The 27,438-nt window shown below is 64.4% G+C and overlaps 1 protein-coding gene across 3 annotated transcripts; it reads left to right on the forward strand.

The window, feature by feature from the left end:
- CACNA1H (calcium voltage-gated channel subunit alpha1 H) lies at positions 1-25,995 on the forward strand. Of its 3 annotated transcripts, none has more exons than XM_055561642.1 (33): positions 1-290; positions 510-604; positions 1,053-1,150; positions 3,554-3,713; positions 4,159-4,477; positions 4,651-4,743; positions 5,744-6,521; positions 7,725-8,167; positions 9,613-9,764; positions 10,409-10,594; positions 11,216-11,333; positions 11,587-11,742; positions 11,998-12,088; positions 12,246-12,454; positions 13,901-14,317; positions 14,760-14,860; positions 14,991-15,114; positions 15,191-15,259; positions 15,364-15,548; positions 15,752-15,878; positions 16,027-16,152; positions 16,357-16,446; positions 16,686-16,878; positions 17,452-17,469; positions 18,628-18,779; positions 19,513-19,622; positions 19,820-19,953; positions 20,115-20,185; positions 21,475-21,553; positions 22,277-22,398; positions 22,493-22,919; positions 23,222-23,382; positions 24,215-25,995. In XM_055561642.1, exons 1-33 carry the CDS (start codon positions 198-200, stop codon positions 25,217-25,219), a joined length of 6,702 nt encoding a protein of 2,233 aa, XP_055417617.1. In that variant the 5' UTR covers positions 1-197; the 3' UTR covers positions 25,220-25,995. The 3 variants fall into 3 exon arrangements, with proteins under 3 accessions (XP_055417617.1, XP_055417615.1, XP_055417616.1); XM_055561640.1 differs by having other exon boundaries at positions 2-290; positions 471-604; XM_055561641.1 differs by lacking the exon at positions 17,452-17,469 and having other exon boundaries at positions 3-290; positions 471-604.
- Positions 25,996-27,438: the final 1,443 nt, after the last annotated feature.

Here is a 27,438-nt window from a genome sequence, read left to right on the forward strand (position 1 = left end):
AGAGGTTGGTAGCGGTGTCCAGAGGCCGGTATTGGGATCTGTTCCTCACTGCCCAGCTGATGGGCCGGGCACGGAATGGGGAGATTTTGAGACCCCTGTGGCGTCTGGGGGGTTGCTGAGGGAGCGACCTGGGGCTCCTTAACTGCCACACGGACCCTTAACTCGGCACCTGCCCCACGTGGTTCGAGCACGTCAGCATGCTGGTCATCATGCTCAACTGCGTGACCCTGGGCATGTTCCGGCCCTGCGAGGACGTCGAGTGCCGCTCGGAGCGCTGTGGCATCCTGGAGGTGGGCGGGGCCGGAGGGGCGGGGCCTGGGTGTGGGAAGGGGCGGGGCCTGGGTGGGGTCAGAGGTCAGAGTTGGGTGTGGGCGGAGCCTGGAGGGAGGGCGGGCGGGGGCGGGGCCGGTCACCGGCGGCCCGGGCCGTGTGAGGGGCGCAGGCCCCACTCTCAGGCCCCCCTCCTGCAGGCCTTTGACGACTTCATCTTCGCCTTCTTCGCGGTGGAGATGGTCATCAAGATGATCGCCCTGGGGCTGTTTGGGCAGAAGTGCTACCTGGGTGACACGTGGAACAGGCTGGACTTCTTCATCGTCATGGCGGGGTACGGCCCCTCCCCCGAGGGCCAGCCTGGAGCAACCCCAGTGCCTGGTCAGGCCCGCCTGGGAGCGGCCCCGGGGGCCCCCAGGATGAGAGATGGGGAGGTGCACTCAGGCGGGACGGGGCCCGGGGAGTGGCTGGGGGTGGGATGCCAGGAGCGGGACCTATCTGGGGCTCCCTGTGCCAGCACCTGGGACTGTGGGACAGACACAGGGTGTCCGGGGTGGCCTGTGAGCGGCCAGGGTCCTCCAGTGCTGAGCGGAGGCTATGCTTTCCCTGCCTCCGGGCAGCTGGGCTGGGCAAACGGCATGGGGATCATGTCTCCAGCAAGTGCTCACCTCCTGGCCTCAGCCGCCAGGGTACCCTGGAGAGAGCCGGGTGCCCGCTGGCCTGGCTCTGATCTTCCCTCCCAGCACCTGTCCCCGCTGAGCATGCCCCTGCTCTGCCCCTAGTATGATGGAGTACTCCTTGGACGGACACAACGTGAGCCTCTCGGCCATCCGAACCGTGCGCGTGCTGCGGCCCCTTCGTGCCATTAACCGTGTGCCCAGTAAGTGACCCCCACCTGGGCCTGGGGTAAGCATGGCCAGACAGCCGTGCTGAGAGCTCCTGAGGCCCCACTGGGCACAAGACCCAGAGACCGTACCGCCTGTCTGGCTGCTGGGTACTGGGGTCCCAGCCCAGACCGTGGTGCAGGCCTCCTGCCACTTACATGGCAGCTGAGGATTTGCCACTGCTTTTCGGGGTGGCGGGGGGCGGGTGGGGACGAGCAACCCTGTACCAAGCCGGGGTGTGATGGGCAGTCAGGCTGAATGGCGGCCCCATGTCCCCCAGGGCTGCTGAGTGTCGGGCCATTCGGAACCTCAGACTCATCATCCACACAACATTTGGGATCATGTCCTGGAGCCATGCAGGATGTGGTGGCTTCCTTGTTTGGCCCGCCCCAGCAATCTTCCTATCTGAGCCCTGCCAAGGGGCCTGGTGCTCAGGGAAGCATGGAGAAGCTTCTGGGCAGTCGTGTGGGTTTGGACGGTGTAGGTTTGAAAGCTTGTTTGGAAGGTGGTCTGTGCTGACCTTGGTCATGCCCACATGGGTCTGTGTGGGGATCTCCGTGTCTTCAGAGTTTCCAGTGTTCTGACTGAATTCAGCTGTTAGTTTTCCTGAGGGTATAGTGGGGGGCATTCCCCACATGACTGTCAAGTGTGTGTACGCACACATACAGGTGGGTCTCGTGTACCACCTTGGTGTGCACAGCCTTTTTGGCTGCCTATCCTGGGTCCTGGTGGCTTCAGCACCGTGGCCCAGGGGATCAGGGCTTGTCCTGCAGCTCCTCCAAGAAGTATCCCCCCCAGGATGGGTCACTGTCTCCCCCTGAAGCTGTCAGCTCCACCAAAGAGCAGGAGGGTGAAGGGTTATGCTGTGGGACTCCTAGGCCTTCTATCTAGCTGCCACTTGGCTCTACCCTTGGGAATCAGACAGGGTTCAGATGCTGTGTGACCTTGGGCAAGTAACTGTGCCTCTCTGAGCCTTGGTTTACCCACTGTGAATATGATACCCCTCAAGGACGGCTGTGAGGTGAGGTGGTTCTTGGCTCTGGGCCCAGCACCACCACACACTGGCATCGTTCACCTGGGTCCCCTTTCAGCGCCTGAAGTGACAACCCCTTTCACAGTACAGATCACTTTTCAGGCCAAATGCTGCCTTCAGCCTAGTCTCCCTGTGGGGTCAGGCCCTGGTCCCAAACAGGGTGCCTCCCCTACACTGGACCATGTTCCCCTCACTGTGAGCCCCCAGTGGGCATGTTCCAGTCTGCGTCTCACTCTGGCTGCCGGGGGTCCACTCTGAACCCTGGATCATCTGTGGCCTTGGGGCCAGTTGCGGTGTGGCAACGCTGGTGCTCTCAGACTTTGTCCTGGTGAATTTTTCTCTCAGCCATTTCTGAAACTGCAGTGCCCCCCCCCCCCCCCAGCTGTCACTACTCCTGTAGCCCCAGGGGCCCCTCTGTCACCCAGCAGCCCCTGGGCGCTCTCCAGGGCACCTTGGCATCTGCCCCAGGCTCTGCCTGCACCCTTAGCCTGGCCCTTGCTTGTTTCTGGAAGTGAGACATGTCCTTGCTGAGGTCTGGGAGCAGGGCAGAGCCAGGACCAAGCGAAGGGCTGGTGGGGCTGGCTGACCCACTCCCTGGATTAATCTGTGTTCACACACTCCATCGCACCCAGGAACGAGAGCTTCCAAACGCTCTCTCAAAAGCTGCCTCCTGGGACTTCCCTGGTGGTCCAGTGGTTGGGACTTCACCTTCCAATGCAGGGCGTGTGAGTTCAAGCCCAGGTCTGCGGGCTAAGATGCCACATGCCTCGTGACCAAAAGTCCAAAACATAACACAGATGCAGTATTGTAACAAAGCAATAAAGACCTTAAAAATGGTCCACATTAAAAAGAAAAAAATCTGTAAAAAACAAAAAACTGCCTCCTGCCCTGGGGTGCACACAGCCCCTACCTCCTCTCCAGGGCTCTGCTTCACATGATTCACATAAAGAGTGGGAAGAAACACTGGTCCCCAAACACAGTACCTGCTTCAAGACCCGTGGCTTCTGCATGCAGGAGGCAGCCCAGAGTCTGAGCTGCTGGGGCTCCCCCAGGCTGCTTCTCCCATGATGAGCTTTGGGCTGTGGGACTCCTGAACTGTCACGCTAGGGGCCCGCCTGGATACAGTGTGGTCCGGGCTGGCATTCCTGAGGAGCAAGGACCACCTACCCTGAGCCTTTCCAGTCGGTGGCCTTATTTACTGCCCTCCGTGGGGTCTAACAGAATGTGCAGGGGCCTGGGCCTGGGTCGTGTCCCCGGCAGAGGTACTGATGCCCACCTGTGAATGGCAGAGAGCTCAGGAGGGGCTGGGGCCTCAGGGATGCCCAGGAGGGCTCCGCTACGCTGACCGGCTGCGTGATGCCTGCAGGCATGCGGATCCTGGTCACGCTGCTGCTGGACACACTGCCCATGCTCGGCAACGTTCTCCTGCTCTGCTTCTTTGTCTTCTTCATCTTCGGCATCGTGGGCGTCCAGCTTTGGGCCGGCCTGCTGCGCAACCGCTGCTTCCTGGACAGCACCTTCGCCAGGTGCGCAGGCCCTGCCCCTAACCTGCTCTTCCTGGGCCTACCTCTGGAGGCACCACCCCAACAGGCCCCTCCCTCCCGGCCCCGCCCCGGAGGCTCTACCCCAACAGGCTCTTCCCTCCAGGCCCCGCCCCGGAGGCTCCACCCCAACAGGCTCCTCATTCCAGGCGCCGCCCCAGAGGCTCCACTCCAACAGGCCGCTCCCTCCAGGCCCGCCCCGGAGGCTCCCCCGCCAACAGGCCCCTCCCTCCAGACCCCGCCCCTGGAGGCTCCACTCCCCAACAGGCTCCGCCCTCCAGGTTCCTGCCCTCCAAGCCCGGTTCCCCCAGACAAGACCTGACCTTCCGAGAGCGGCACTAGCGCTAGCGGACTTAGGTCTGCCTCTTAACCTTTTGTTTTGTGTGTGTGTATACCTCTGTGTGTGTCTGTCTCGCCGTCTCTACTCCAGGAACAGCAACCTCAGTTTCCTGCGGCCGTACTACCAGCCGGAGGAGGGCGAGGAAAACCCATTCATCTGCTCCTCCCGCCGGGACAACGGCATGCAGAAGTGCTCGCACATCCCCAGCCGCCGCGAGCTGCGCGTGGAGTGCACGCTGGGCTGGGAGGCCTACGGGCAGCCGCAGGCCGAGGGCGCAGGTGGCACGGGTCACCACACCTGCATCAACTGGAACCAGTACTACAACGTGTGCCGCTCGGGCGACTCCAACCCGCACAACGGGGCCATCAGCTTCGACAACATCGGCTACGCCTGGATCGCCATCTTCCAGGTGGGCTCCGAGTCTCCCCGGTACCCCGCGCCCAGCGTGTAGGGCTGGGGGGCTAGTGCCAGGCAGGGCTTTCCTGCCCCGCCAGCCATGCCACCCTCCCCAGGACAGGCGAGGAGGGCCCACTGCCTTCTCAGGGCCGTCCATGTGTCCAGCCTCCTGCCCACCCCCCTCAGGTGATCACGCTGGAGGGCTGGGTGGACATCATGTACTACGTCATGGATGCCCACTCCTTCTACAACTTCATCTACTTCATCTTGCTTATCATCGTGAGTGTGGGGATGTGGTGGGACATCCGCTGCAAAGGGTGGGGGGATGTTCCTGCATTGTGAAAGACCTGTCTCAGATCCTGAACTCCTCTGTTACTGGCTGTGGCCCTGCCCCCAGGATCCATGGAGGTCCTGTGCCATCCTGGCCCTCCACAGGGAGTGTGATCCCCAAAGGTGGCACTCAGTTGGTTCTCTCAGTGGCCCTGGGGTCTGAGGCAGGGTCTGCATAGACCAGAGGTGAGTTGAGCCAGGAACCCGCCCTTTGTTGCTGCTGCTAAGTCACTTCAGTCGTGTCCGACTCTGTGCGGCCCCATAGACGGCAGCCCACCAGGCTCCCCCGTCCCTGGGATTCTCCAGGCAAGAACACTGGAGTGGGTTGCCATTTTCTTCTCCAGTGCGTGAAAGTGAAAAGTGAAAGTGAAGTCGCTCAGTCGTGTCCGACTGGTCGAGACCCTATGGACTGCAGCCTACCAGGCTCCTCTGTCCATGGGATTTTCCAGGCAAGAGTACTGGAGTGGGGTGCCATCTCAGACCATAAACCCAAGCACAGGAGAGTGTCATCTGCTGACCCTGCCACAGAGGACAGTGCAGCCTTGGGGGCTGGGGGAGGCCTGACCCAGGCATGAGGATCCAGTTGAAGAATATATCTTCAGGAGGAGGGAATGAACCACACGAATGACAGGAAGGAGTCTCCCCACATGTCCTCCAACTGTCCACAAATAATCAAGGAGCAGCCACTGCCCACCACCCATTCCAGATGCTGGGGCTTAGTATCGAATCAGCAGGGATCCCGCCTGTCCCAGGGCGCCCCGCCGGCCCCTAGATCGGGAAGCCCACAGTAGGGCTCAGTGTATTTCTCATCAGAGGCTGGATTGTGGTGTAGAAACCACAGCTGTTGTCCTGGCCTCCTGCCCCACCCGAGATGGATCCCATTGCTCCCCACTTCCTCACCTCCCGGGAGCACATGGCCAGCAAGCTCACGGCTGCCTGCCCACCACAGGTGGGCTCCTTCTTCATGATCAACCTGTGCCTGGTGGTCATCGCCACGCAGTTCTCAGAGACGAAGCAGCGGGAGAACCAGCTGATGCGGGAGCAGCGGGCCCGTTACCTGTCCAATGACAGCACGCTAGCCAGCTTCTCTGAGCCGGGCAGCTGCTATGAGGAGCTCCTCCGGTACGTGGGCCACGTGTGCCGCAAGCTAAAGCGCCGTGGCCTCCGCCTCTACGCCCGCTGGCAGAGTCGCTGGCGCAAGAAGGTGGACCCCGGTGGCGCCGTGCATGGCCAGGGCTCAGGCCGGCGGCCGCGGCGGGCAGGCGGGCGCACCGCCTCCATCCACCACCTCGTGTACCACCACCACCACCATCACCACCACCACTACCACTTCAGCCACGGCAGCCCCCGCCGGCCAGGCCCCGAGCCAGGAGCCGGCGACACCAGGCTGGTGCGGGCCGGAGCGCCAGCCTCGCCCGGGCGCGGGCCCCCTGACGCCGAGTCAGTGCACAGTGTGTACCACGCTGACTGCCACGTGGAGGGGCCGCAGGAGAGGGCGCGCGTGGCGCACGCCGCAGCCACTGCTGCTGCTGGGCTCAAGCTGGCCGCCGGGCTGGGAGCCATGAACTACCCCACCATCCTGCCCTCAGCTGCGGGCAGTGGCAAAAGCGGCCTCGGGCCCAAGGGGAAGCGGCCTGGTGGCCCCCCGGGAGCCGGGGGGCACAGCCCCCTGAGGCTGAGCAGCCCGGATCCCTGCGAGAAGATCCAGCACCTGGTTGGGGAGCATGGTAAGGACCTGCCCCTGTGGGGAGCAGTGGGGGGTGGGGCACAGGGCTCCTGGGACATCCCCACTTATGTGCCCACCCTTATGAGCCCAGCCTTCTTTGGAGTCCTGGACAAGGGAGAGAAAGGGGGCCTGGGGGCCTCAGATGGGAGGAGGTGCCCCCCCACCTCCATCCATCCTGTATTGTTGAGCAGCTGATGGCTCAGTGGGGTGCGAGTGTTTGCCACCGGGAAATGAGAATTCTGAAGCTGGCAAGCAAAAAAGAAGCCCCGGGGCCATGTCCCATGGCCCATGTCCGGCCCCAAGCAGGACGGCCGGTTGTTTCTCAGGAGGAGCCCTTGGTCTGCACTTTTGGTGGGGAGACTGTGGCTGAGGCCGGGGGGAGGGGAAGCCAAGGTCGCAGAGCTCCCAGAGGCCGAGCAGAGGAGCCAGGGTGCCCCTCGGTACACCCGGTCCTCCCACCTGGGCCCCTGGCCTAACCCACCTGGCTCATGCAGGACCCTGGGGTCACACCAGGCTGAGGCCTCCCAGGTGGCCTGCACTGGCAGGGGCACCTGGGGCAGGGAGAGGTGTGTGTGCCGGGGCCGCCCTGTGTGCTCACGTGGTGCCCCAGGCGTCACCGCACACGTGCCTGCAGCTCTGCACTGCGCCCTGGGGGAGCATGGCCCTGCGGGGCTCCTGGCTGTGGCGAGTCTAAGCCTCTGTGGGTGCAGAGTCACCTGGGCCCCAGAGACTCAGCCGGGGAGGCAGCGTGGAGTGACAATGGCTCAGGGCATCATGAGCCAGAACATTCACGGTCATAGCATCCATTTACTGGAAAGTGGCTCACGTCATATTTCTGTGGGTGGTGTGGCTCCTGCGGGGATGAGCCTCTGCCTCTCTTCATCCCTGAGTGAACAGAGAGCAGCTCTGCAGGGCGTATGAGTATGCAAGTGTGTGTGTCTGTTCCTGTGCATGTGTTCAGCTGTGTGCCCAGGTGTGTACGAGAGTGCCCAGATGTGCACCCGTGCTCAGGTGTATGCAGGCACGTGTGGTATGCTCAGGTGTGTACAATGTGCTCAGCTGTGTGCCCAAGTGTATATGAGTGTGCCCAGGTGTGTGCAGGCGTGCACATGGACACCATTCACCCCACAGCAGCCTCCGTGAGCGCCTGCTTCCTGGGCACCGGCTGAGCAACCTGAGGCTGCCCGCGTCCTTCTCCCCGCAGGACTGGGCCAGGCCCCCAGCCGCCTGTCAGGCCTGAGTGTGCCCTGCCCCCTGCCCAGCCCCCAGGCGGGCACGCTGACCTGTGAGCTGAGCAGCTGCCCGTACTGCACCAGTGCCCTGGAGGACCCCGAGCTGGAGTTCAGCGACTCAGACAGTGGAGACTCAGACAGCAATGGGGTCTACGAGTTCACGCAGGACGTGCGGCACGGGGACCACCGCGACCCCATGCAGTCGCCCCCTGTGGCAGAGGCACCAGGCGCAGGCGGCACACGGCGGAGGGGGCCGCGGCGGGCAGCGGCAGGCGAGCAGGGTGGGCTGGGCCGCGTCTGGGCCTCCTTCAGCGGCAAGCTGCGCCGCATCGTGGACAGCAAGTACTTCAACCGGGGCATCATGGTGGCCATCCTCACCAACACGCTGAGCATGGGTGTCGAGTACCACGAGCAGGTGAGCGCCCACACAGACAGCCCTCAGAGTGGCTCTGGGGCATGTCCCGCCTGCCTGTGTCTCCTGCAGGCTTTAGCCTCTCATGGGCTCCACAGAGGGCTCTCTGGGGTTGGGGAATAGGCGTGGCAGTGGGGCTGAAGGTCGGCTGTGAGGGAGTTTTTACCGTTCACTCAGCGGATGCTCCTGCTGCTCATTGGTGGGCCTCTGCTGAGTGGAGACAGAGATACTGTGGCTCCATCCGGAGGTCCTCTGTCTGGTCTGGGGCATTGAGATCGCAGACCCAGAGGCAGCAGGGAGCCGAGGGCACTTGCCAGGCCATTTGGTGCTTTTCAAGGTGGGACCCCCAGAGCCCAGCTTTCATGGACAGAGCCCCCCGTATGAGCTGGGCCTTCAGGCTGGGATGCCCTGGGCGGCCCCAGAGGGGAACGTGGCGGTGGCACATGGTGCTGGCACGCGGCCCCTGCCCTGGACTAGGGCTTCCCCAAGGAGCAGCGGCTGGGCCGGCAAGGAGAGGTCATCCTCCCTGGGGACCGAGGCCAGTTCACTCTTAATGACCAAACTGCCTTCCTCCTTTTCTGCCTTCTGGGCTTTTTAAGTCCCTTAAGCTCTGGTCTTTCATCCTTTAGCAATTTCAGGGAAAATGCAAGTGATGTTAGCCTCCAGCTGGCGGCTGAGAGGTGCCGTCTGTGAGGGTGAAATCCAGGGCAGGAGCAACAGCAGGCTTGGGGATCCCTGGCCAGGAGGAGCCTCTGCACGCACACACATGCACACACGCACGTACACAAAGGTTATCTGTGCAGATGTGGGCTTGTGCACAGACACACACGTGGGTGGCCATGCATGCACACAACACATGCGGGTACATGCAGACTCACGTGCACACAAGCAGACCACACACTGGCACACACACACCAGCATTTACACTGGCACAGGTGTGCACTTGCACACGTAGGCACCTAGACCAGCATATCCCCAGTAAGAAAAGGGCCTCTGGGGCCTTCTGCTGACAAGGAAGGGTGTGCGGGGCCACCAGGGCCAGGGCAGCTGCTGGGGGAACCACTGTACTGCCTGCTCCCGGGCACCCACACGCCCACCCTGGAACAGATGCTCTAGGCTCTGTTCCCAAGGCCTGTGCTGTTGGGGTCTGGGAAGTGTCCGGAACCCTGTTTCTCAGACATGCTGCTAGGAAGGTCAGGTGGGGCCTGGGGGAGCCAGGGACAGTCAGGATGGGAGGGCCAGGCAGGCTGGGGTGCAGCTGGAGGGGACACCCCTGCGGTCCCTGTTTCCTCCTCTGGACAGCAGCTGATGGGGCTCCTCCTGAGATGTTGCCACAGCCCCTTGATGCAGCCTTACCTGCTCCCAGCTCAGTGGGGTGGTGCCCCACCCTGCCATGACAGGCAGTGGGGGCTGGGGGTGGGCCCTGATGACCACTCTGCCGCCCGCAGCCCGATGAGCTGACCAACGCCCTGGAGATCAGCAACATTGTGTTCACAAGCGTGTTTGCTCTGGAGATGCTGTTGAAGCTGCTGGCCTGCGGCCCACTGGGCTACATCCGGAACCCCTACAACATCTTTGACGGCATCATCGTGGTCATCAGGTAGGTCCCCTCCTCCCTTGGGGCCTGGGGAGGCTCCCATGTCCACCACAGCCCCCGCAGATGGCAGAGCCCCTGCCACTGGGAAAGGCCGTGCTGTCAGGGTGCAGAGGTGGGGTCTCCTGGGGCGGGACCCTCACCCCTCCTCAAAGGCAGAGTCGGGTGCACACGGCGAGGTCAGCTGCAGCTCAGGCAGGAGTTTCTAGAAGCTAGTGGAGCTGTTCCCTGCGGGAACAGAGCAGGCGCTCAGTGGCTGTTCAGCCTTGCAGCTGGCCTCCACTGAGGTCTCAGCCCCTGCAAGAAAGGCCAGCTTGCTGCAGCAAAATCAGCACAGAAAGGACCAGGGGGATCTGGGGAAATTCCCTCCCCCGGGACAAAGCAGGGCCCTTGGGAGTCAAGGGGGCCCCCAGCCTAAGGAGAGCAGACAAGCCAGGCACATTGGAAAGGCGCTCAGTCGAGTCTTCAGAGACACCACCACCCCTCAGCCCCTCCGGTGCTTTGATGCAGCTGAACCTGCTCCCAGTTGGGGTTGAGCAGAGGCCACGGTGGCTCCAGGCTGTCGTTCCTGCCTCTGGGAAGAGGGTGTCCCAGAGTCAGGGCGGGAGTAGGCCATCCTAACCCTGCCCACCCCAACCCCCGACCCCCAGCGTGTGGGAGATCATCGGGCAGGCGGACGGCGGGCTATCGGTGCTGCGCACCTTCCGGCTGCTGCGGGTGCTCAAGCTGGTGCGCTTCATGCCCGCGCTGCGGCGCCAGCTGGTGGTGCTCATGAAGACCATGGACAACGTGGCCACCTTCTGCATGCTGCTCATGCTTTTCATCTTCATCTTCAGGTGTGTGCGCCGCGCCCTGTCCCGGGTGGCTGCAAGGGGAAGGCCTGTGGCAAGGAGCCCGCACGGGCGCTGGACGGGAGGCCCTGCTCCCAGCCGGGCCCGCCCACCGCGCCGGCCCTGGCTTCGGGGCCTTGGGTGCCCTGAGCTTCAAAGAGGAAGACAAATTCAGTTACTGTGGGTTTTGCTGCCAGGCGCCAGCACGCAGTGGGCGACTTGGAACTGTGCTCAAGAGCCAAGGGTGAAAGGGGCGGAGGAGGGCGGGGCAGGCAGGCAACCTGGGGCTCCTGGACCCCTGCTGCTGTCACTGATCCCAGGCCTCGGGGAGGGGGCTGGGGTGGAGAGCGGCCCACATAGGCCGGGTGAGACAGACACCCAGTCCTGGCTGCTGCCTGAAGCCAGAGTGGCCTCCAGTGTTTCCCGCGTTCTTGGCTTTGGTCTTATCACCTACAGAATGGAAACAGTTTGGCCATGGACCCTGGGCAGCCCTGCCCACAAGGAAGCCAGAGTTCAGGGAGGTGTAGAGTGGATGGTGGGCGTGGGGTGACCAGGCTTGGTCCCCAGCCCCATACCTGGCCCTCCGCACCAGTCACTCACTGTACCCCTGCCTGTCCACCCCCCTAGCATCCTTGGCATGCATCTCTTCGGCTGCAAATTCAGTCTGAAAACAGATACCGGAGACACAATCCCTGACCGGAAGAACTTTGATTCCCTACTGTGGGCCATCGTCACCGTGTTCCAGGTACAGCTGGGCAGGCCGTTCCCCTGCTGTGCATGGGTGGTCCCTGGAGGGCCATAGCCCTGCTCGGAGCTGACTGAGGCCCCTCCGAGGCCACTGGGGGTGAAGAATGGTGGCCAGGACGTTGGGATGGTGGGCCTGGTCTCACTCGTCCTTCTGGTCCTGAGACCTGGCGGTATTCCCCCAGCCAGGACCCTGTCCTGGTGCCCCCTCGGCCCACACGTTGGGCCCACTCTGCCCGCCGCTCCTCCCCCAGATCCTCACCCAGGAGGACTGGAACGTCGTCCTGTACAACGGCATGGCCTCCACATCCTCCTGGGCCGCCCTGTACTTCGTGGCCCTCATGACCTTTGGCAACTATGTGCTCTTCAACCTGCTGGTGGCCATCCTGGTGGAGGGTTTCCAGGCCGAGGTGAGGGGGAGCTTCCAGGGGAAGTGAGGGGGCTTCCAGGGGAGGTGAGAGGGCTTCCAGGGGAGTGAGGGGTTCCAGAGGAGGTGAGGGGCTTCCAGGGGAGGCGGTGGGAACCAGGAGTGTGGGGCAGACCTCGTCCTCGCCCTGCTGGGCTCTTCTGTCTACGCCCACCCCTTGTGGGCCTGACCTTTCCATTGGGGGTCGCCCCCCCCCCCACGGGGAGCTTCACGTTTGCTGTGTGCTCGTCGGGCACAGGGCGATGCCACCAGGTCCGACACAGATGAAGACAAGACATCCACCCACTTGGAGGAGGACTTGGACAAGTTCCGAGACCTCAGGGCTACAGGTGCGTGTGTGGATGGGGGGCAGGGATGGGGCGGAGGGGACACTGCCTCTAGGGTCTGGGCACAGCTGGGACTCTGGAGGGGGATCCTAGGCGGACAGGCGCTCCTTCCTGGGAGCCCTGCAGGCTCGAGTGGCCTCCCCTCTCCCCCCTCCCCTAGAGATGAAGATGTACTCGCTGGCAGTGACACCCAACGGGCACCTGGAGGGCCGGGGCAGCCTGCCCCCTCCCCTTATCATGCGCACGGCGGCCACGCCCATGCCCACCCCCAAGAGCTCCCCACACCTGGACGCGGCCCCTGGCCCCCTGGACTCACGCCGTGGCAGCAGCAGCTCCATGGACCCTCAGCTAGGAGACCAGAAATCTCTGGTAGGGGACCCTGCCTTGGCCTCAGGGCACCTTCAGGCTCAACCCCCCAACACAGCTCCTTAGACCTTTCCCAGAGATGAGTGAGGGTCCCAAATGTGCCCTCCCCACTCATACCCCAGAAATCCGTCAGGCCCGAGCACTTTGTTTTCTATAAATGGAACTAGAAACCGCTGTTCTGATGGGAGGTGTATGAATAAGCAAGTAGAATAGCAGGCCAGAAGTTTATCTTCCAATTTGCGCAATGTAAGATAAAAGCTGGCAGAACACAGAATGTACAAGAAGGGAAAACAGAGAAGGATGGCAAAAAGGTGTAAAAGCTGAGCACATGACACATGTGACGGAAGCCGGGCGGAGGCTTCCGTGCGTCACGACCAGCAGCGCCCTGCGGAGCTGGGGCCCACGGTCTTTCCAGACAAACCCAGGAAGCACCACCCCAGACAGACGCAGCTGGAGCCGGCTCTGTGCGTCTCAGAAGGGCCAGAAGGGGTGGGTGGAGCAGGACAAGCTAACTTGGGGTGGGGTGGGGGGTGAACCTGGAGGAAAGTCCAGGTGAACCATCAAGAGGGGGAGGGGACATCGAGGGTCAGTCACAGAACAGCTGTGGCCAAGCACATCACAGCTAAGCTGCTAGAGCCCCCAGGAGGAGGATGGAGCTGTTGGGCCAGATTCCAGCTCAGCTCCTGCTGACCCAGGAGGTGAAAACGGCGAAGGGCAGAGAGCATGGGCACAGCAAAGGTGAAGTCCCGGAGCACAGCTGAGTTTCTCTCCTGAGGCGGCGCGTGGCTTCTCCTTGGAAGCCCAGAGCCTGCCAGCCAGAAGCTGATGAGCGGTCCCTCCCCAGAGATCCAGGTCAGCTGCTGGGCCGCATCTGAGGATGCCTGGTCTGTAGCTGGTCCCCGGCCCGTTGATGAGCTTCGCCCACCCTCTGGTCCTCAGGCTGGCCTGCGAGGCCCCTCAGGGCTCTGACAGCTGCCGGCGGTGTCTCCAGCTCACCGTTGACCCGGTGTGTGCCACAGGCGTCTCGCCAAAGGCTCAGTGCCCCTAGCAGCTCCCTAGAGCAGAGGCCCTGTTTAGTTTACACATGCATGTTAGTTGCTCAGTCGTGTCCGACTCTTTGTGGCCCCATGGACTGTAGCCCGCCAGGCTCCTCTATCCATGGGATTCTTCAGGCAAGAATACTGGAGTGGGTAGCCATTTCCTTCTCTGGGGGATCTTCCCAACCCAGGGATCGAACCCAGGTCTGCTGCATTGCAAGCAGATTCTTTACCATCCGAGCCACCAGGGAAGCCCATTAAAGGAGATGATCCATGTACGAATGTCACCCACGGGTGTCAGTGGAGATCCCTTTCACCAGGGAAAGGCCCGTGAGCCAGGTGCCCTGAGGCCAGCGTGTTGGGGGTGACTTGGGAGGGGTGTGACCTGCTCATTCCTGCCCTCACCCCACAGTCCAGCCTCCGCAGCTCGCCCTGCGCCCCCTGGGGGCCCAACAGTGCCTGGAGCAGCCGGCGCTCCAGCTGGAACAGCCTGGGCCGTGCACCCAGCCTCAAGCGCAGGAGCCAGTGTGGGGAGCGCGAGTCGCTGCTGTCCGGTGAGGGCAGGGGCAGCGGCAGCACTGACGAGGAGGCCGAGGATGGCCGGCCCGGGGCGGGGGCCTCGCCGGGTGCGCGTGCCACGCCGCTGCGGCGCACCGAGTCCCTGGACCACCGTAGCACGCTGGACCTGCGGCCCCCACGGCCGGCCACCCTGCTGCCCACCAAGGTCCACGACTGCAACGGGCAGGTGCTGGCCCTGCCGAGCGAGTTCTTCCTGCGCATCGACAGCCACAAGGAGGATCCGGCCGAGTTTGATGACGATGTGGAGGACGTGAGTGGGGGTGGGCCTCACGCTGGCCCCTTGCCTCCCCACAGTCGTGGGGGCAGCGTTCATGGGAGGCCCTGGGGGCGGGAGGGGCTGGGAAGCAGGACAGGCTGGGCCAGAGCACATCCACAGGGAGCTCTGGAGTGGGATTCGCCCCAGGGTCAGCCCCACCTCCGGCTGAGGGCTGGTTCTGGGTTGGAGTTGGTCAGCCAGTGAGACGTCCGTGGGGGGAGGGGAAGTGCCTTCTCAGCTGGGCACCCCGCTGCCCAGGACTGCTGGGGTCCACCTGGGTGGGGATCTGAGGGTGGCCACTCACTGGTCCCCCGGACCCCAGTGTAGCTCCCTGGCCCCGTGCCTGGGTGGATGGGTAGGGCTGAGCCTGAAGGTGGGAGGGGCTGGGGTTGGTCAGGCTGGGAGGGGCCCTGAACACCGCCCCCCTCCTCCCCAGAGCTGCTGCTCACGGCTGCAGAAGGTGCTGGAGCCGCACAAGCCGGAGTGCTGCCGGAGCCGCGAGCCCTGGGCCCTGTACCTCTTCTCCCCGCAGAACAGGTGAGGGGCGCACCTGGGAAAGCTGACCCCGCCCTGGGGGCCCCCTTCGTCCCTACCAGATGGTGAGCTCTGTGGACAGAAGCCAGGGCTTGGCCAGGACTGTCCTCAAAACCCCACTCCCGGCTCCCAGGTTCCGCATCTCCTGCCAAAAGATCATTGCTCACAAGATGTTCGATCACGTCGTCCTCGTCTTCATCTTCCTCAACTGCATCACCATCGCCCTGGAGAGGCCCGACATCGACCCTGGCAGCACTGTGAGGCTCTCTCCTCGCCGGGAGGGGTGGGTCCCACGGCCACTGCCGGCCCCTCCCATCTTCCTGTCTCCTGCAGGAGCGGGTCTTCCTCAGCGTCTCCAACTACATCTTCACAGCGATCTTCGTGGCGGAGATGATGGTGAAGGTACACCGTGTCCTGGGGGACCCAGGGGTCTGTCCATCTGGCCTTGCGGCCGCGGCCACATATACAGGGCATAGGTCCACGAGCCCATCGTCTGTACTCACCAGGTGGTGGCCCTGGGCCTCATCTCGGGCGAGCATGCCTACCTGCAGAGCAGCTGGAACATACTGGATGGGGTGCTGGTCCTGGTGTCCCTGGTGGACATCATCGTGGCCATGGCCTCGGCTGGCGGCGCCAAGATCCTGGGCATCCTGCGTGTGCTGCGCCTGCTGCGGACCCTGCGGCCGCTGAGGTGGACTGGGCCGTGGGGCGGGGCCAAAGGAGGGGAGGGATGCAGGAGGGCGGGCCCACGCGTGGGGCGGGATCCCGGCGGGATCCGGGAGGGAGAGGGGCCCGGGCCGCCTGGCGGCGAGGTGTTTGCAGTGCTGGGCGCTCCTCCTGATGGCAGCTCCCTTGGGCGCGCCCAGCAACACGTTCCTTCTGGCCCTCTTCCAGGGTCATCAGCCGTGCGCCGGGACTCAAGCTGGTGGTGGAGACTCTGATATCGTCCCTCAGGCCCATCGGGAACATCGTCCTCATCTGCTGCGCCTTCTTCATCATCTTCGGCATCCTCGGGGTGCAGGTGCGTGGCCTGCCTGCCTGAGAGACGGTGGGCGGAGTCGCCTGGGAGGGCCGCGGCCCAAGCAGGCAGGGGGAGGGCGGGGCCCGTGAGGGGGCGGGGAATGGCAGGGCAGGGCCTGGCCCTCTGAGTGACCGCCCCTCCCGGTCAGCTCTTCAAGGGGAAGTTTTACTACTGCGAGGGCACCGACACCAGGAACATTTCCACTAAGGCCGAGTGCAGGGCCGCGCACTACCGCTGGGTGCGACGCAAGTACAACTTCGACAACCTGGGCCAGGTGGGCGGGGCTGGGGCGGGGCGGGCGGGGCTGGCGGGAGACTCACCCAGCTCAACCCTGATCTGGAGGGCGGGAACCGCAGGGTCTCAGCCGGCAAGTTAGGAGGGTTCGCGGTGAGCGAGCCGCGGCTGCGCGTGTGGCCCTGCAGGGCGCGCCCGGCAGGAGGCCACGCCCAGAGGTGCCCGCCTTGCTCTGGCCTCGCAGGCGCTGATGTCGCTGTTCGTGCTCTCGTCCAAGGACGGCTGGGTGAATATCATGTACGACGGGCTGGACGCCGTGGGCGTGGACCAGCAGGTGCGGCGGGCAGCCCTGCCCCTTTGCGCGGGCCTTCTCCCTTGGTCTCCGCTTATCTCAGAGAGCGCAACGTCCCCAGAGACGAGGCTGCGTTTGGCCTCTGGGGACGTCCGCAGAGGTCCACATCGGGGGTCAGCGCCCATAGGCGGGGCTCGGCGCGTGTGGGCGGGGCTCAGCGCGTGTGGGCGGGGTCAGTGCCCGTGCGCGGACCGGCACCCACGCGCTCTCCTGTGCCGCAGCCCGTGCCCAACCACAACCCCTGGATGCTGCTCTACTTCATCTCCTTCCTGCTCATCGTCAGCTTCTTCGTGCTCAACATGTTCGTGGGTGTCGTGGTGGAGAACTTCCACAAGTGCCGGCAGCACCAGGAGGCCGAGGAGGCGCGGCGGCGCGAGGAAAAGCGGCAGCGTCGCCTGGAGAGGAAGCGCAGGAGTAAGGCCCTCCGGGTGGCAGTGGCCGGTGGCTACCTGCGCGTCGCCCAGCTCCCCCCACCCCCATCCACCTGAGCCCCCCTTTCGCCTATAGGAGGGTGGCTGGGGACTGGGAGGCCAGCCAGGGGCAGCTCCGAGACCTGGCTGCTGCCACCTGAAACCAGGTCCGCCTCGCCCCCGGCCCAGGGCTGTGAGGACTGCATCTGGACAGTGGCTCAGCTCCCTGGCCCCGGAGCCCCCCGCCTGGCCCCACTCCTCTTGGCCCTGGCCTCTCCAGATGGCTCTGCACGCTCGCCCTTTATGTTCTCAGAAAAGAATGGCTGCGGAGGCGGCAGGGGGCCCTTCCCAGGAGGCACAGGGATGAGACCCCAGCCCCCACGCCCACCACTGCAGGGGCAGGCTCACCCCGCTTATGTGTTCTCACGCCTCGGTGGGGGGAGCAAGCAGAGCCATTCAAGACAGAGTGAGGGTCTTAGGACACCCCTGCCCAAGCTGGGGAGCAGAGTGGGCTTCTTCCAGGAGGGGTCCTGGCCCCGCCCACCGGCCAGCTCAGACCATCTCCTTGTCTTTCCAGGCACTTTCCCCAACCCAGGTACCTGCCCCCACCCTGCATGCCTCAGCCCCGCTTCTGCCAGCCACTGCATGGGCCTGTGAACTGGCCTGATCTCTGCTCCTCTGCCCCTGCCACAGGGAAGGGTGGACATTGCAGGAAGGTGCCAGGCCCCCTGGGGTCCACCGCAGGGTCAGCACGGGATGGCTGTAGGGCGCCAGGTGCTAGTGGGAGGAGGAGGGATTGCTGGCTGGCCTGCCTGGTGTTCAAGCTGCTGCCTCTGAGCCCGTGTGTGCCTCTGCCCGGCTTGCACGCCTGCCTGCTGTGCTGGGACGCCTGCCAGCTGGTCGCTACCCCATGTCCTCAGTGCTGGCCGGGCCTCACTGGCCTCTGGCCCCCTTGGCTGCTGCACTGAGCTCTCTAGTGACCGCATGCCAGACCGAGGAGCATGTGGGCCCCAGGGAGGGTTGGTTCCCATCGGCCCCCGCTGTCCCTGGTCCCTGCCCACAGGTTCTGAGGCCAAGGAGGGCCCCCTGTGCAGTGGGGGCAGCTGTGCCCTCACCTAGCAGGCACTGGTGTGCCCTAGGGAGTTACTGCAGGCAGAGCGTTTAGTGCAGACAGAGCTGCTGGGAGATGTACCCCCTCCCATCCCCCAGGTCATGGCCCCCAACCTCAGATGGACCAGAGGGCAAGCAGACCCCAGACAGCAGGCACATGGCCACAGGCCTCCTGGAGGACAGGGAGTGGAGGGACTCTGGGCTTGGTGGCCAGAATGCAGCACATGCCCAGCTGGGGAGATGGGGGTGTGGTGGGACACCCTGCCCTGCCCTGCCTTGGGACTGTCCCTGCCCCCCTAAAAAGCTCCCATTTGCCACTCCCTTCATCGCTGAGGTATCTCTGAACCCTGATGCCAGTCCAGGAGAGTAGACGATACAGGCCCTGGCTTGAGACCTTCTGGCAGGGTGGGGGTTCCAGACAGGGCTCCAGGGCAGGGCCCAGGTGGAGTCTCAGCTTCTCTGCCCACTCCAGGGATCTGCTCTGAGGCTGAGGCCCTCTTGGAGGAGGAGGTCAGTGGGTGACCTGCCCTGAGGCCCATGTGCAAGCCTGGCCCCTCCCCCAGCCCCCTGACTCCCCAGCACCTGGGAGGCAGCCCTCTCATGCCACCCCACCTGCCCGCTCACCACTGTGCTCTCCCTGCAGAGGCCCAGCGACGGCCCTACTATGCGGACTACTCGCCCACCCGCCGCTCCATCCACACTCTGTGCACCAGCCACTACCTGGACCTCTTCATCACCTTCATCATTGGCGTCAACGTCATCACCATGTCCATGGAGCACTACAACCAGCCCAAGGTAGGGCTTGCTGCCTTGACACACGGGCCCTCCTGCCTCCAGGCCTGAACACTGGGGACGGGGGTGGGTGGGTGTCGGTCACCGAGGGTGGGGTCTGTTGCCAGCTGGGTGGTACTACCCTGAGAGCTGGAGGCCCCACGTCTGCAACCTTGCCTGAGCCCTCGTCGGGGCTTGTGGGATACATGGAGGTGTGGCTTGAACAAAGGGCCCTCCTTCCTTTAAAGCCAGTGGACACTCCCTCGGCCACCTGTCCCAAGGGCATCCTTGACCCCGTGAGAGGTTCCATGCAAAAATGCTGGCTAGGGGATGTCCCCAAGTCCAGAAAGGTCAGACTGAGAGGGTGATGCTCTCAGATCCCATCTCCATTATTTCATCAAAGACGGGACGCCCCCTCCTCCCAGAACAGCTGAGAGTCTCTGATTCTGTAGCTGAAGCTGAGCCCGTCTGGCGGGCTGGCTTCTGCCCTGGGCTGTGGGTGGGACTGGTCCAGCCAGGGCTGGGAGTCTGGGTTCCCAGCAGCAGGTTCCCCCAACTGAGGGTCGACCTGAGAATCCTGTGAGGGTCAGGCCAGGCAGGCCTCCCTAAGCCAGCACAGACCTCCATCCAGTAATAGCTGAGGCCTGTCCGTGGGCGGGCCTGGGGTGCCCCGGTCGGTCAGCAGAGCAGAGAGGTGGGGCAGGGCGGGCAGCGCTGCAGGGGGCCTGATGTTCAGGAGCCTGGTGCTTGCCCCCAGGCTCTGGACGAGGCCCTCAAGTACTGCAATTACGTGTTCACCATCGTCTTTGTCGTTGAGGCCGTGCTGAAGCTGGTGGCCTTTGGGTTCCGGAGGTTCTTCAAGGACAGGTGTGTGGGGCACGGCAGGTGGGTGCCGTGGCCGGAGCCTGCAGAGGCAACGGTGCTGAGCAGGGCTGCCCCTGGCGATACCAGGACGTTCCCAGGGGACAGGGAAGGGAACGTAGAGGCCTGCAGGTGCTCTGAAGGGCCGGGGTGCTGGGGGGAGGCACTGGCTGGCACTGAGCCATGCCTGCCCACCCACCCAGGTGGAACCAGCTGGACCTGGCCATCGTTCTGCTGTCCATTATGGGCATCACGTTGGAGGAGATCGAGATGAACGCAGCGCTGCCCATCAACCCCACCATCATCCGAATCATGCGTGTCCTCCGCATCGCCCGCGGTAGGCCACCGCCCACCTGAGCCTCGCGCTGTTGGAGGGCCCGCCCCCCACCTCCTGCCTCACCTGCCCCAGTGGACCGCCTGGGGACCGGGGGGTGGGGGGATTCGTAGTCCGGGTCAGACCAGCCCCACCCCCCACTAATGCTCGGCTCCCCGTCCTAGTCCTGAAGCTGCTCAAGATGGCCACGGGCATGCGGGCCCTGCTGGACACGGTGGTCCAGGCGCTGCCCCAGGTACGTCGGCCGCTCTGGGGCCTGGCCTGGGTCTGGCTCCCCTGCTCCCAGGGTGGGCATCACAGACGCCCCCAAGAGGACAAGACTGCAGGAGGGCCTCACTCACTGGTCAGGCATCATTCGTTCACGTGGTCTTTCTAGTCTCTAGACAAACGCAATTATTCAAGCCCCTCCCTGCCACCTACAGGGAGTAATGGGCTGCTGAGCTGTGCTGTGAGGGGGCGGCCCGCCTGCTTTCCGGCCTCACTCTAGTCTCTCTGGGGAACACCAGGGCCCACCGCCTGGTGCAGTTCTGCGCTCAGTGGGCTTTGGGCAGAGGGCAGAGCCCGTGGCTGCAGCGGGCTTGTCGAGTTTGGAGGCCCACACCCGGGGCTCGGGTGTTGGCCAGAGGCCTGTCTCTCCTGAAGCCAGCTTAGGCCCTGTCCTCACATCCTGTGTCCACAGCCCCAACCCTGACCCTGTATGGCTTCTTGAGTTGAAAGTCTCATTGCCCCATCTGTGTAGTATTCAGCCCCTGAGCCAGTCCACCCGGGCATCCATGTGTCCATCTGACCGTGACTCCAGCCCTCTTAACAAGCCATCCAGCCACCCAGGCTTCTGTCCGTCCATTCAGACAGTTGTCTGTCCCCCATCTACCAGATGCCTAGCTGTCCATCATCCAGCCCTCCTGGCCACTGTCCACCGGCCCAGCATATATCTATCCATCTGGCTGCCTCCCCAGCCGTCCACACCCTGCATCTTCAGCTGGCCTCCACTGGTCCCCAGCAGCCTTCCTCAGCCCCGAGTTACGCCCTTAGTGCTCCTGTGTAGCCACCCCCTGTCTGGGAGCAGCTGGATGGGGTGGTGGGAGGGAAGCCCAGGCCCCGGCCACCCCCAGTGTCTCTGGGGGCTGGTGAAGAGAGGGACCAGCCACATCAGAGTCAGGAAGGTGTGGAGGAAGGGCGGCAAGTTCATGGAAGGGCCGCGGGCAGGGGTTGGGCCAGACCTGGCAGCCTGCAGGGCTTCCGCCTTCACCTCCCTGTGGGGACCCTGAGGCTGGAGTCCACCCAAGCTGCTGGGAGGTCTCAGGAGCAGAGGAACTGGATGCAGCCCCCTGGAGTGCAGGGCGGGAGTGAGAGCCAAGGAGGGGCCCTGGGCACCAGGCAGCCCTGGGGCCACAGGAGCCTCGAGGCCAGGAGGCCTGGAGCAAGAACAGGGCTCAAGCAGACCTGGGAATTGCCAAGCAGGTCGAGGGTGGGGGACGGGGCGGGCTGAGCCCCCTGACCTCGCTCCGCTTCTCTCCCGTGTAGGTAGGGAACCTCGGCCTGCTTTTCATGCTCCTGTTTTTTATCTATGCTGCCCTGGGAGTGGAGCTGTTCGGGAGGCTAGGTGAGTGCGGCAACGCGGTGTCCCACCCCCCAGACTCCCCCAGGAGGCGCAGCTTCACGCATGCGCATGCATTCGGGCTGCTGGCCCGGCCTCCAGCCTGGCCCCTGCCCCGCGGCCCTTCACCGTGAGGTAACTGTGGACGTGGCGCATGTAGACGCGCTGTGCAGACCCGCACATGTGTTAACACCCAGGCCAGGCCGACAGAGCCGCACATAAGTGTGAGTGCATGCACACACACACACAGGTGTGGCCCCAAGTCTACCGGCCCCAGGGTCGTGCTGCAGCCAGCCCTTCCTATCACCCAGGGTCTCCTCAGACCTCCCGCACGTGCGGCTCTGTCTAGTCTGGGTAGGGGCCTGTGGGGACCTTTCGTGGCGGCCCAGGTCCTATGGGTGCCCCCTCCCACTGGGTGTCACTGAACGAACGCTTAATGGGTTCTAGGAGCCACCAGTGGGCCTGTGTGGGAGGGGGTTGAGATGGCTGTCACCTTTGAGGGTCTGCCCAGACCCCGAAGTTGGTGCCCCAACCCTGGACCTGGCGACTCCCAGGCCTGACCCAGCATCTGGGGCTCTCCAGTGCCAGGGCCTCCCGGTCATTCCGCAGAGCAGGGGACTTGCTGGGCCACCAGCCTGCACCCCGAGGAGCATGGCTTTCTCCCGGGCGAGGGCAGGCCTGTGTGTGCCCTGGCCCTGTGGGGCGGGCTGACCCGGTCGCTCCCGGCAGAATGCAGTGAGGACAACCCCTGCGAGGGCCTGAGCAGACACGCCACCTTCTCTAACTTCGGCATGGCCTTCCTCACGCTGTTCCGCGTGTCCACCGGGGACAACTGGAACGGGATCATGAAGGTACAGGCTGGCGCAGTGGGCGGGGCCATGGGAGCCCCCAGAGTGGGGGGCTGCAGGCGGAGGTGGGAGCCTGCCCGCCGCCCTCTGCCCGCAGGACACGCTGCGCGAGTGCGCCCGCGAGGACAAGCACTGCCTCACCTACCTGCCGGCCATCTCGCCCATCTACTTCGTCACCTTCGTGCTGGTGGCCCAGTTCGTGCTTGTCAACGTGGTGGTGGCCGTGCTCATGAAGCACCTGGAGGAGAGCAACAAGGAGGCCCGCGAGGACGCCGAGCTGGACGCAGAGCTTGAGATGGAAATGGCGCAGGGGTCCCCCGCCCGTCCCAGGCCGGCTGCCCCTCACAGCCCCGGCGCCTCGCCGGACTCCCCCAACGTGCTGGTAGTGCGCAAGGTGTCGGTGTCCAGGATGCTATCCCTGCCCAACGACAGCTACATGTTCCGGCCCGTGGCGCCTGCGGCAGCCGCTCACCCCCACCCACTACAGGAGGTGGAGATGGAGACCTACGCGGGCGCGGCCGCGGGTACAGCCCCTGGCGGAGGCAGCCTGGCCCTGGGCGGGCGGGGCCGACGCGGGGGGGGGGGGGGGGCGGGGGGCGGGGCGGAGCCAAAGGGGGGAATGGGTGAGGGCAGGGGTCGGGGCGGAGCCAGGGGGCGATGGGGGCGGAGTCAGGTGGGGCAGAGGGGCCGGGGCGGGGCCAGAGGGGCGGTGGGGCAGGGCGGGCGGGGGTCAGAAGGGCAGTCGGGGCAGGGGTCAGAGGGGTGTGTGTTGTCGGGCGGGGCCCGCTGGGGGTGGATACACATTTCTGGCGTTTTCCTGCCGCAGGCCAGGTCACCGCTGCCCACTCGCCGCCTGTGGAGTCCTGCGCCTCCCTCCAGGTTCCGTCCGCCGTGTCCTCCCCGTCCAGGGTCGGTGACACCCTCCGTGCCCTGCCCTTGCGGGGTGCAGCCCGGTCGCCTAGTGTCGGCCGGCTTCTCTGCAGACAGGTAGGAGGCGCTTTCGGGTCCTCAGCCGAACCCTGGGGTCTCTGGGATTCCCTCCCCATTTGAAGCGTGAGAGACGTGGGCGCTGGGCCCTTGGAGTGTGTAATGACCATACCCGGCCACGGGGACCCACGGCCCCTTAAACAGCAGCCTGCTGCTAAGTCACTTCAGTCGTGTCCAACTCTGTGCAACCCCATAGACGGCAGCCCACCAGGCTCCCCCATCCCTGGGATTCTCCAGGCAAGAACACCGGAGTGGGTTGCCATTTTCTTCTCCAGTGCATGAAAGTGAAAAGCGAAAGTGAAGTCGCTCAGTCATGTCTGACTTTTAGCGACCCCATGGACTGCAGCCCACCAGGCTCCATGGGATTTTCCAGGCAGGAGTACTGGAGTGGGGTGCCATTGTCTTCTCCAAAACAGCAGCCTAAGCCCCCCAGAACCCCCCCTCCCCAGAAACCGTGCCCGCGAGCCTGGCTGCAGCCAGAGATCCCCTCCTGCCTGAGCCTTTGGTCCCCCTCCCTTCCCCCTCCCTGCTTGGGGAAACAAGCTGATCTAGTACCGCAGTCCAGCAGCAGCTGCAGCCGGCGTCTGTGCCCCTCAGGGTTTCCAGGGCCCTGGGAAGGCTCTGCCCACAGGAGCTTGGCCTCCAGTCCTCCCCACATGACCAGAATTGGTGAGGGCTCCTCTGCTCCAGTTGCGGGGCAAGTGCGTCCACACCAGCATCTTGCAGCCTCATCTCACCCTGGCCCATAGCCTTGGGGGGTCACAAGGTCACCTGGCCTGGAGTGGGGAGGGGGTCCCTCTGGCTGGTCTCACCTGACGCCCTGCCTTTGCAGGAGGCCATCCACACGGAGTCCCTGGAAGGGCATGTCGATGGCACTGGGGACAGCAGCCCATTCTGGGGAGAGCCTGGCGGGAAGACCCCCGTGAGACAGGCATCCCTGGGGCCCTCCTTGCGGTCCCCACCCCGGTCCCCGCGGCCCTCCAGCATCCGCACCCGCAAGCACACTTCTGGACAGCACTGCATCTCCAGCCGGCCTCCTGCCCCAGGCGGGGAGGAGTCCGAAGCCCCAGACCCGGCTGACGAGGAGGTCAGCCACATCACCAGCTCTGCCCGCAGCCCTTTGGCCTCGCCCACTGCCTGTGGGATCGTGGGCGGCGAGCCAGACCTGCACAGGCTCTACAGCGTGGACACCCGGGGCTTCCTGGACCAGCCGGGCCGGGTGGATGAGCAGAGGCGGCCCTTGGGGGAGCCAGGAGTTGGGGACAGCCGTCCAGAGGCCGGGGAGGTGAAGCCCCGGGTCCTGGAGGCCGAGCTGGCCCTGGGGGCCCGCAGGAAGAAGAAGATGAGCCCCCCCTGCATCTCCATAGAGCCCCCCGCGGAGGACGAGGGTGCAGCCAGGGCCCCTGCGGCAGAGGGCGGCAGCACCACCCTGCGGCGGCGAACCCCGTCCTGCGAGGCTGTGCCCCACAGAGACCCCCTGGAGCCCACAGACGGCTCAGGGCTGGACGCTGCTGCCAAGGGGGAGCGGCGGGGCCAGGGCCCCTGCCGCACAGAACACCTGACGGTCCCGAACTTCACCTTTGAGCCGCTGGACGTGGGGAGCCCCAGTGGGGACCTGTTCACAGATGGGGGCCATGGGGCCGCCCCAGAACCCAGACCCTCCTCCTCAGGCACCACGGCCCCTCCAGAACCCCGGGAGATGGAGTCCCCAGTGCCCTCAGGAGACCCCCCAGAGGAGGGGCGGGGGGTGCACCTCACCGTCCCGGAGAGCCCACCGAAGAGAGCATCCCCCCCGGCTGTGCCAGTCCCGGGTGACACCGTGGATGAGCCCGTGTAGCTTGGGTGCAGTGCCCACAGGCTTTGGCACGGGGGTTGGGGTGCACCCAGCAGGGTGGCGGCCAGGACAGAGCTGTGTGTGGATCCTGGCTCGGGTCCCCCGAGGGCAGAGGAGCCAGAAGGATGTCAGCACAGGGAAGGGGAGGCCCATGCCGTTCTGGGCACGTGGAGCAGCGGAGGCCACAGCCGGAGGCCTCCGTCCTGTCGATTCAGGTTTGGGGTTTCCCAGTGTGCCGAGGTGGTCCCAGGCCGTGTTGGCGGCCCGCCCAGGAGTCCCAGGGACAAGGACCAGAAACGGACCAGGAGGAGGAAGGCAGAGGCCGCCCGGCAGAGCCCCATCCTCACGTCCTCTTCTTTTTATAGGGAACACGCTTGGGGCCGCTCGCGCCCTCTGGTGGCGGCTTCCTGCCAAAGGCCGCCGTGGCCACGCTTTCCGTCATTCACAGTCTCGAGTTCTCATCCATGTCTCCACCACTCATCGCTATCTCATCTCCCTTCCACACCCACTCCCCGCCGTTCCAACCCCTCAGGATTCCAGAGAGCACCTTGACTCTGGTCCCTGGGAAATGACCGGTCGCCAGGGAGTGGGGACCGTGCAATAAGACCCCCACTGCCCGTGGGGCCTGGTTCAAGACTTTGAGCTGATGGCCCCATCGTTTCACTTTCTTTTATAAATTCAGGTTAAACGTTTGCAATAATCCGATGTGGAAAACTCGGCTTCTCAAGTCAAGGGGAGGGGAGGGGGGTTGCAAAGCAGAGCAGAATAAATATTAACTTATTTAAGAAACACGTTGGATTTCCACCGCCAGAATTGGTACGCCCCTCCTCCATGGGAGGGTGGCCAGCCTGTGGCCTTAGCAAGGGCAGACCTGGGTGATGCTACCACCAGGGCCACAGGGCTCCACGAAGCCCCCCTGCCCCCTGTAGGTCCTCACCACTCCCCAGTTCCCCACCCGACCCTCACCACACTCCCCGGCAGATCTCAGATAGAAAGTTCTCCTGGGCAAAAGCCAAGCTCACCTTGGCAGCCAGAACCACGTGGCTGGAGTCTGATCCGACCTGGACGAAGATTTGGCCAGAGCTCCCGGCAGGGGTGGAAGCAGGGGCGTGGGCCCCTGTGAGAGAGCTTCCCAGCTGGGCAGTCACTTGGGGCTGCGGAGGGCACTGACCCCCGCCTGCGGTCTCTCTACCTGTGTCCCTGCCTGAAGGCTCTGACCCCAGACCTGCCCCATGTCTTGCTGGCCTCAGCTGCAGCCCCAGTGCAGAGACCCTCTCCCCCCACGATCCCTTCCCCCTGAGAGCAGGAGCAGAGCGGGGCTGGGTCAGCTTAGAACCTGTGGTCCTCCATGGCGGGCTGTGGCTGTGGCCATGGTTCGGGGCTGTACCCTGTGCAGGGTTGGCTCCCTGATAGCATTCAGGCCCTGCCCTCCACTCAGCAAAGCAGGTGCCCATGGCAGCAGGACAGCGGCTGCCTCCAGGCTGGTCCAGGTGGTGGGAGGTGCCATCTGGGACTTACCTGGCTGAGGCTGGGACCTATTTGCTCCAACCCAGGTGGGCAGCGAGTCTCCAGTATGGGGGCCCTGGGCTGCAGCCAGCCCCTCCCCCGCTTCCCCACCTGCCTGGCCCTGCCCAGCCCAGAGGCGGTAGGGGCTCCTTCTGGTGGAGATTCAAAGAACTGCAGGACTCCAGAGAGCAAGCAGCCCCCCACGTTGGGCAGAGGTGGACCCGGGGTGCTAGGGTCTGTGATCCTCCTGCCTATGATGTTGGTCTCAGTTCCCACAAGGAGGAGACGCTGAGCTGGGTCGGACCCAGGGCTGCTACGGTAGTTCTTGCCCCAGGCCCAGGCAGTGGCCCCCACTCTCTGTGCCGAGGACGGGTCGTGGGTCAAGGGCTAGAGGACAGGAGGGCGAGACAGTTGACCAGGCTGCGTGCAGAAGCAGGGACGTGGACCACAGTCCTCACCCAGCTCACCTGGGTGACGTATTGGCCCCTGGGGAACAGAGGTTCTCCAGGTCACCCTGGGGGACAGGGTGGGGTGGGGACCAGGGTGCCAGGGAGTCCCCATCCTCTGGTGAGAGTCTGGGGTCACTGGGCAGGCCTCCTAGGGGCTGTCTGCCGGGCTGGGTAGTCTGGATTGTTAGGACAGTGCCCTGGGGCGGGGACAGGCTATAGGGGATGATAATCTGATTCTTGACTCATTGCTGGGTACCTGGGGCCCCG

The sequence above is a fragment of the Bubalus kerabau genome, chromosome 23 (genome assembly GCF_029407905.1).
Source record: "Bubalus kerabau isolate K-KA32 ecotype Philippines breed swamp buffalo chromosome 23, PCC_UOA_SB_1v2, whole genome shotgun sequence".
NCBI lineage: Eukaryota > Metazoa > Chordata > Mammalia > Artiodactyla > Bovidae > Bubalus > Bubalus kerabau.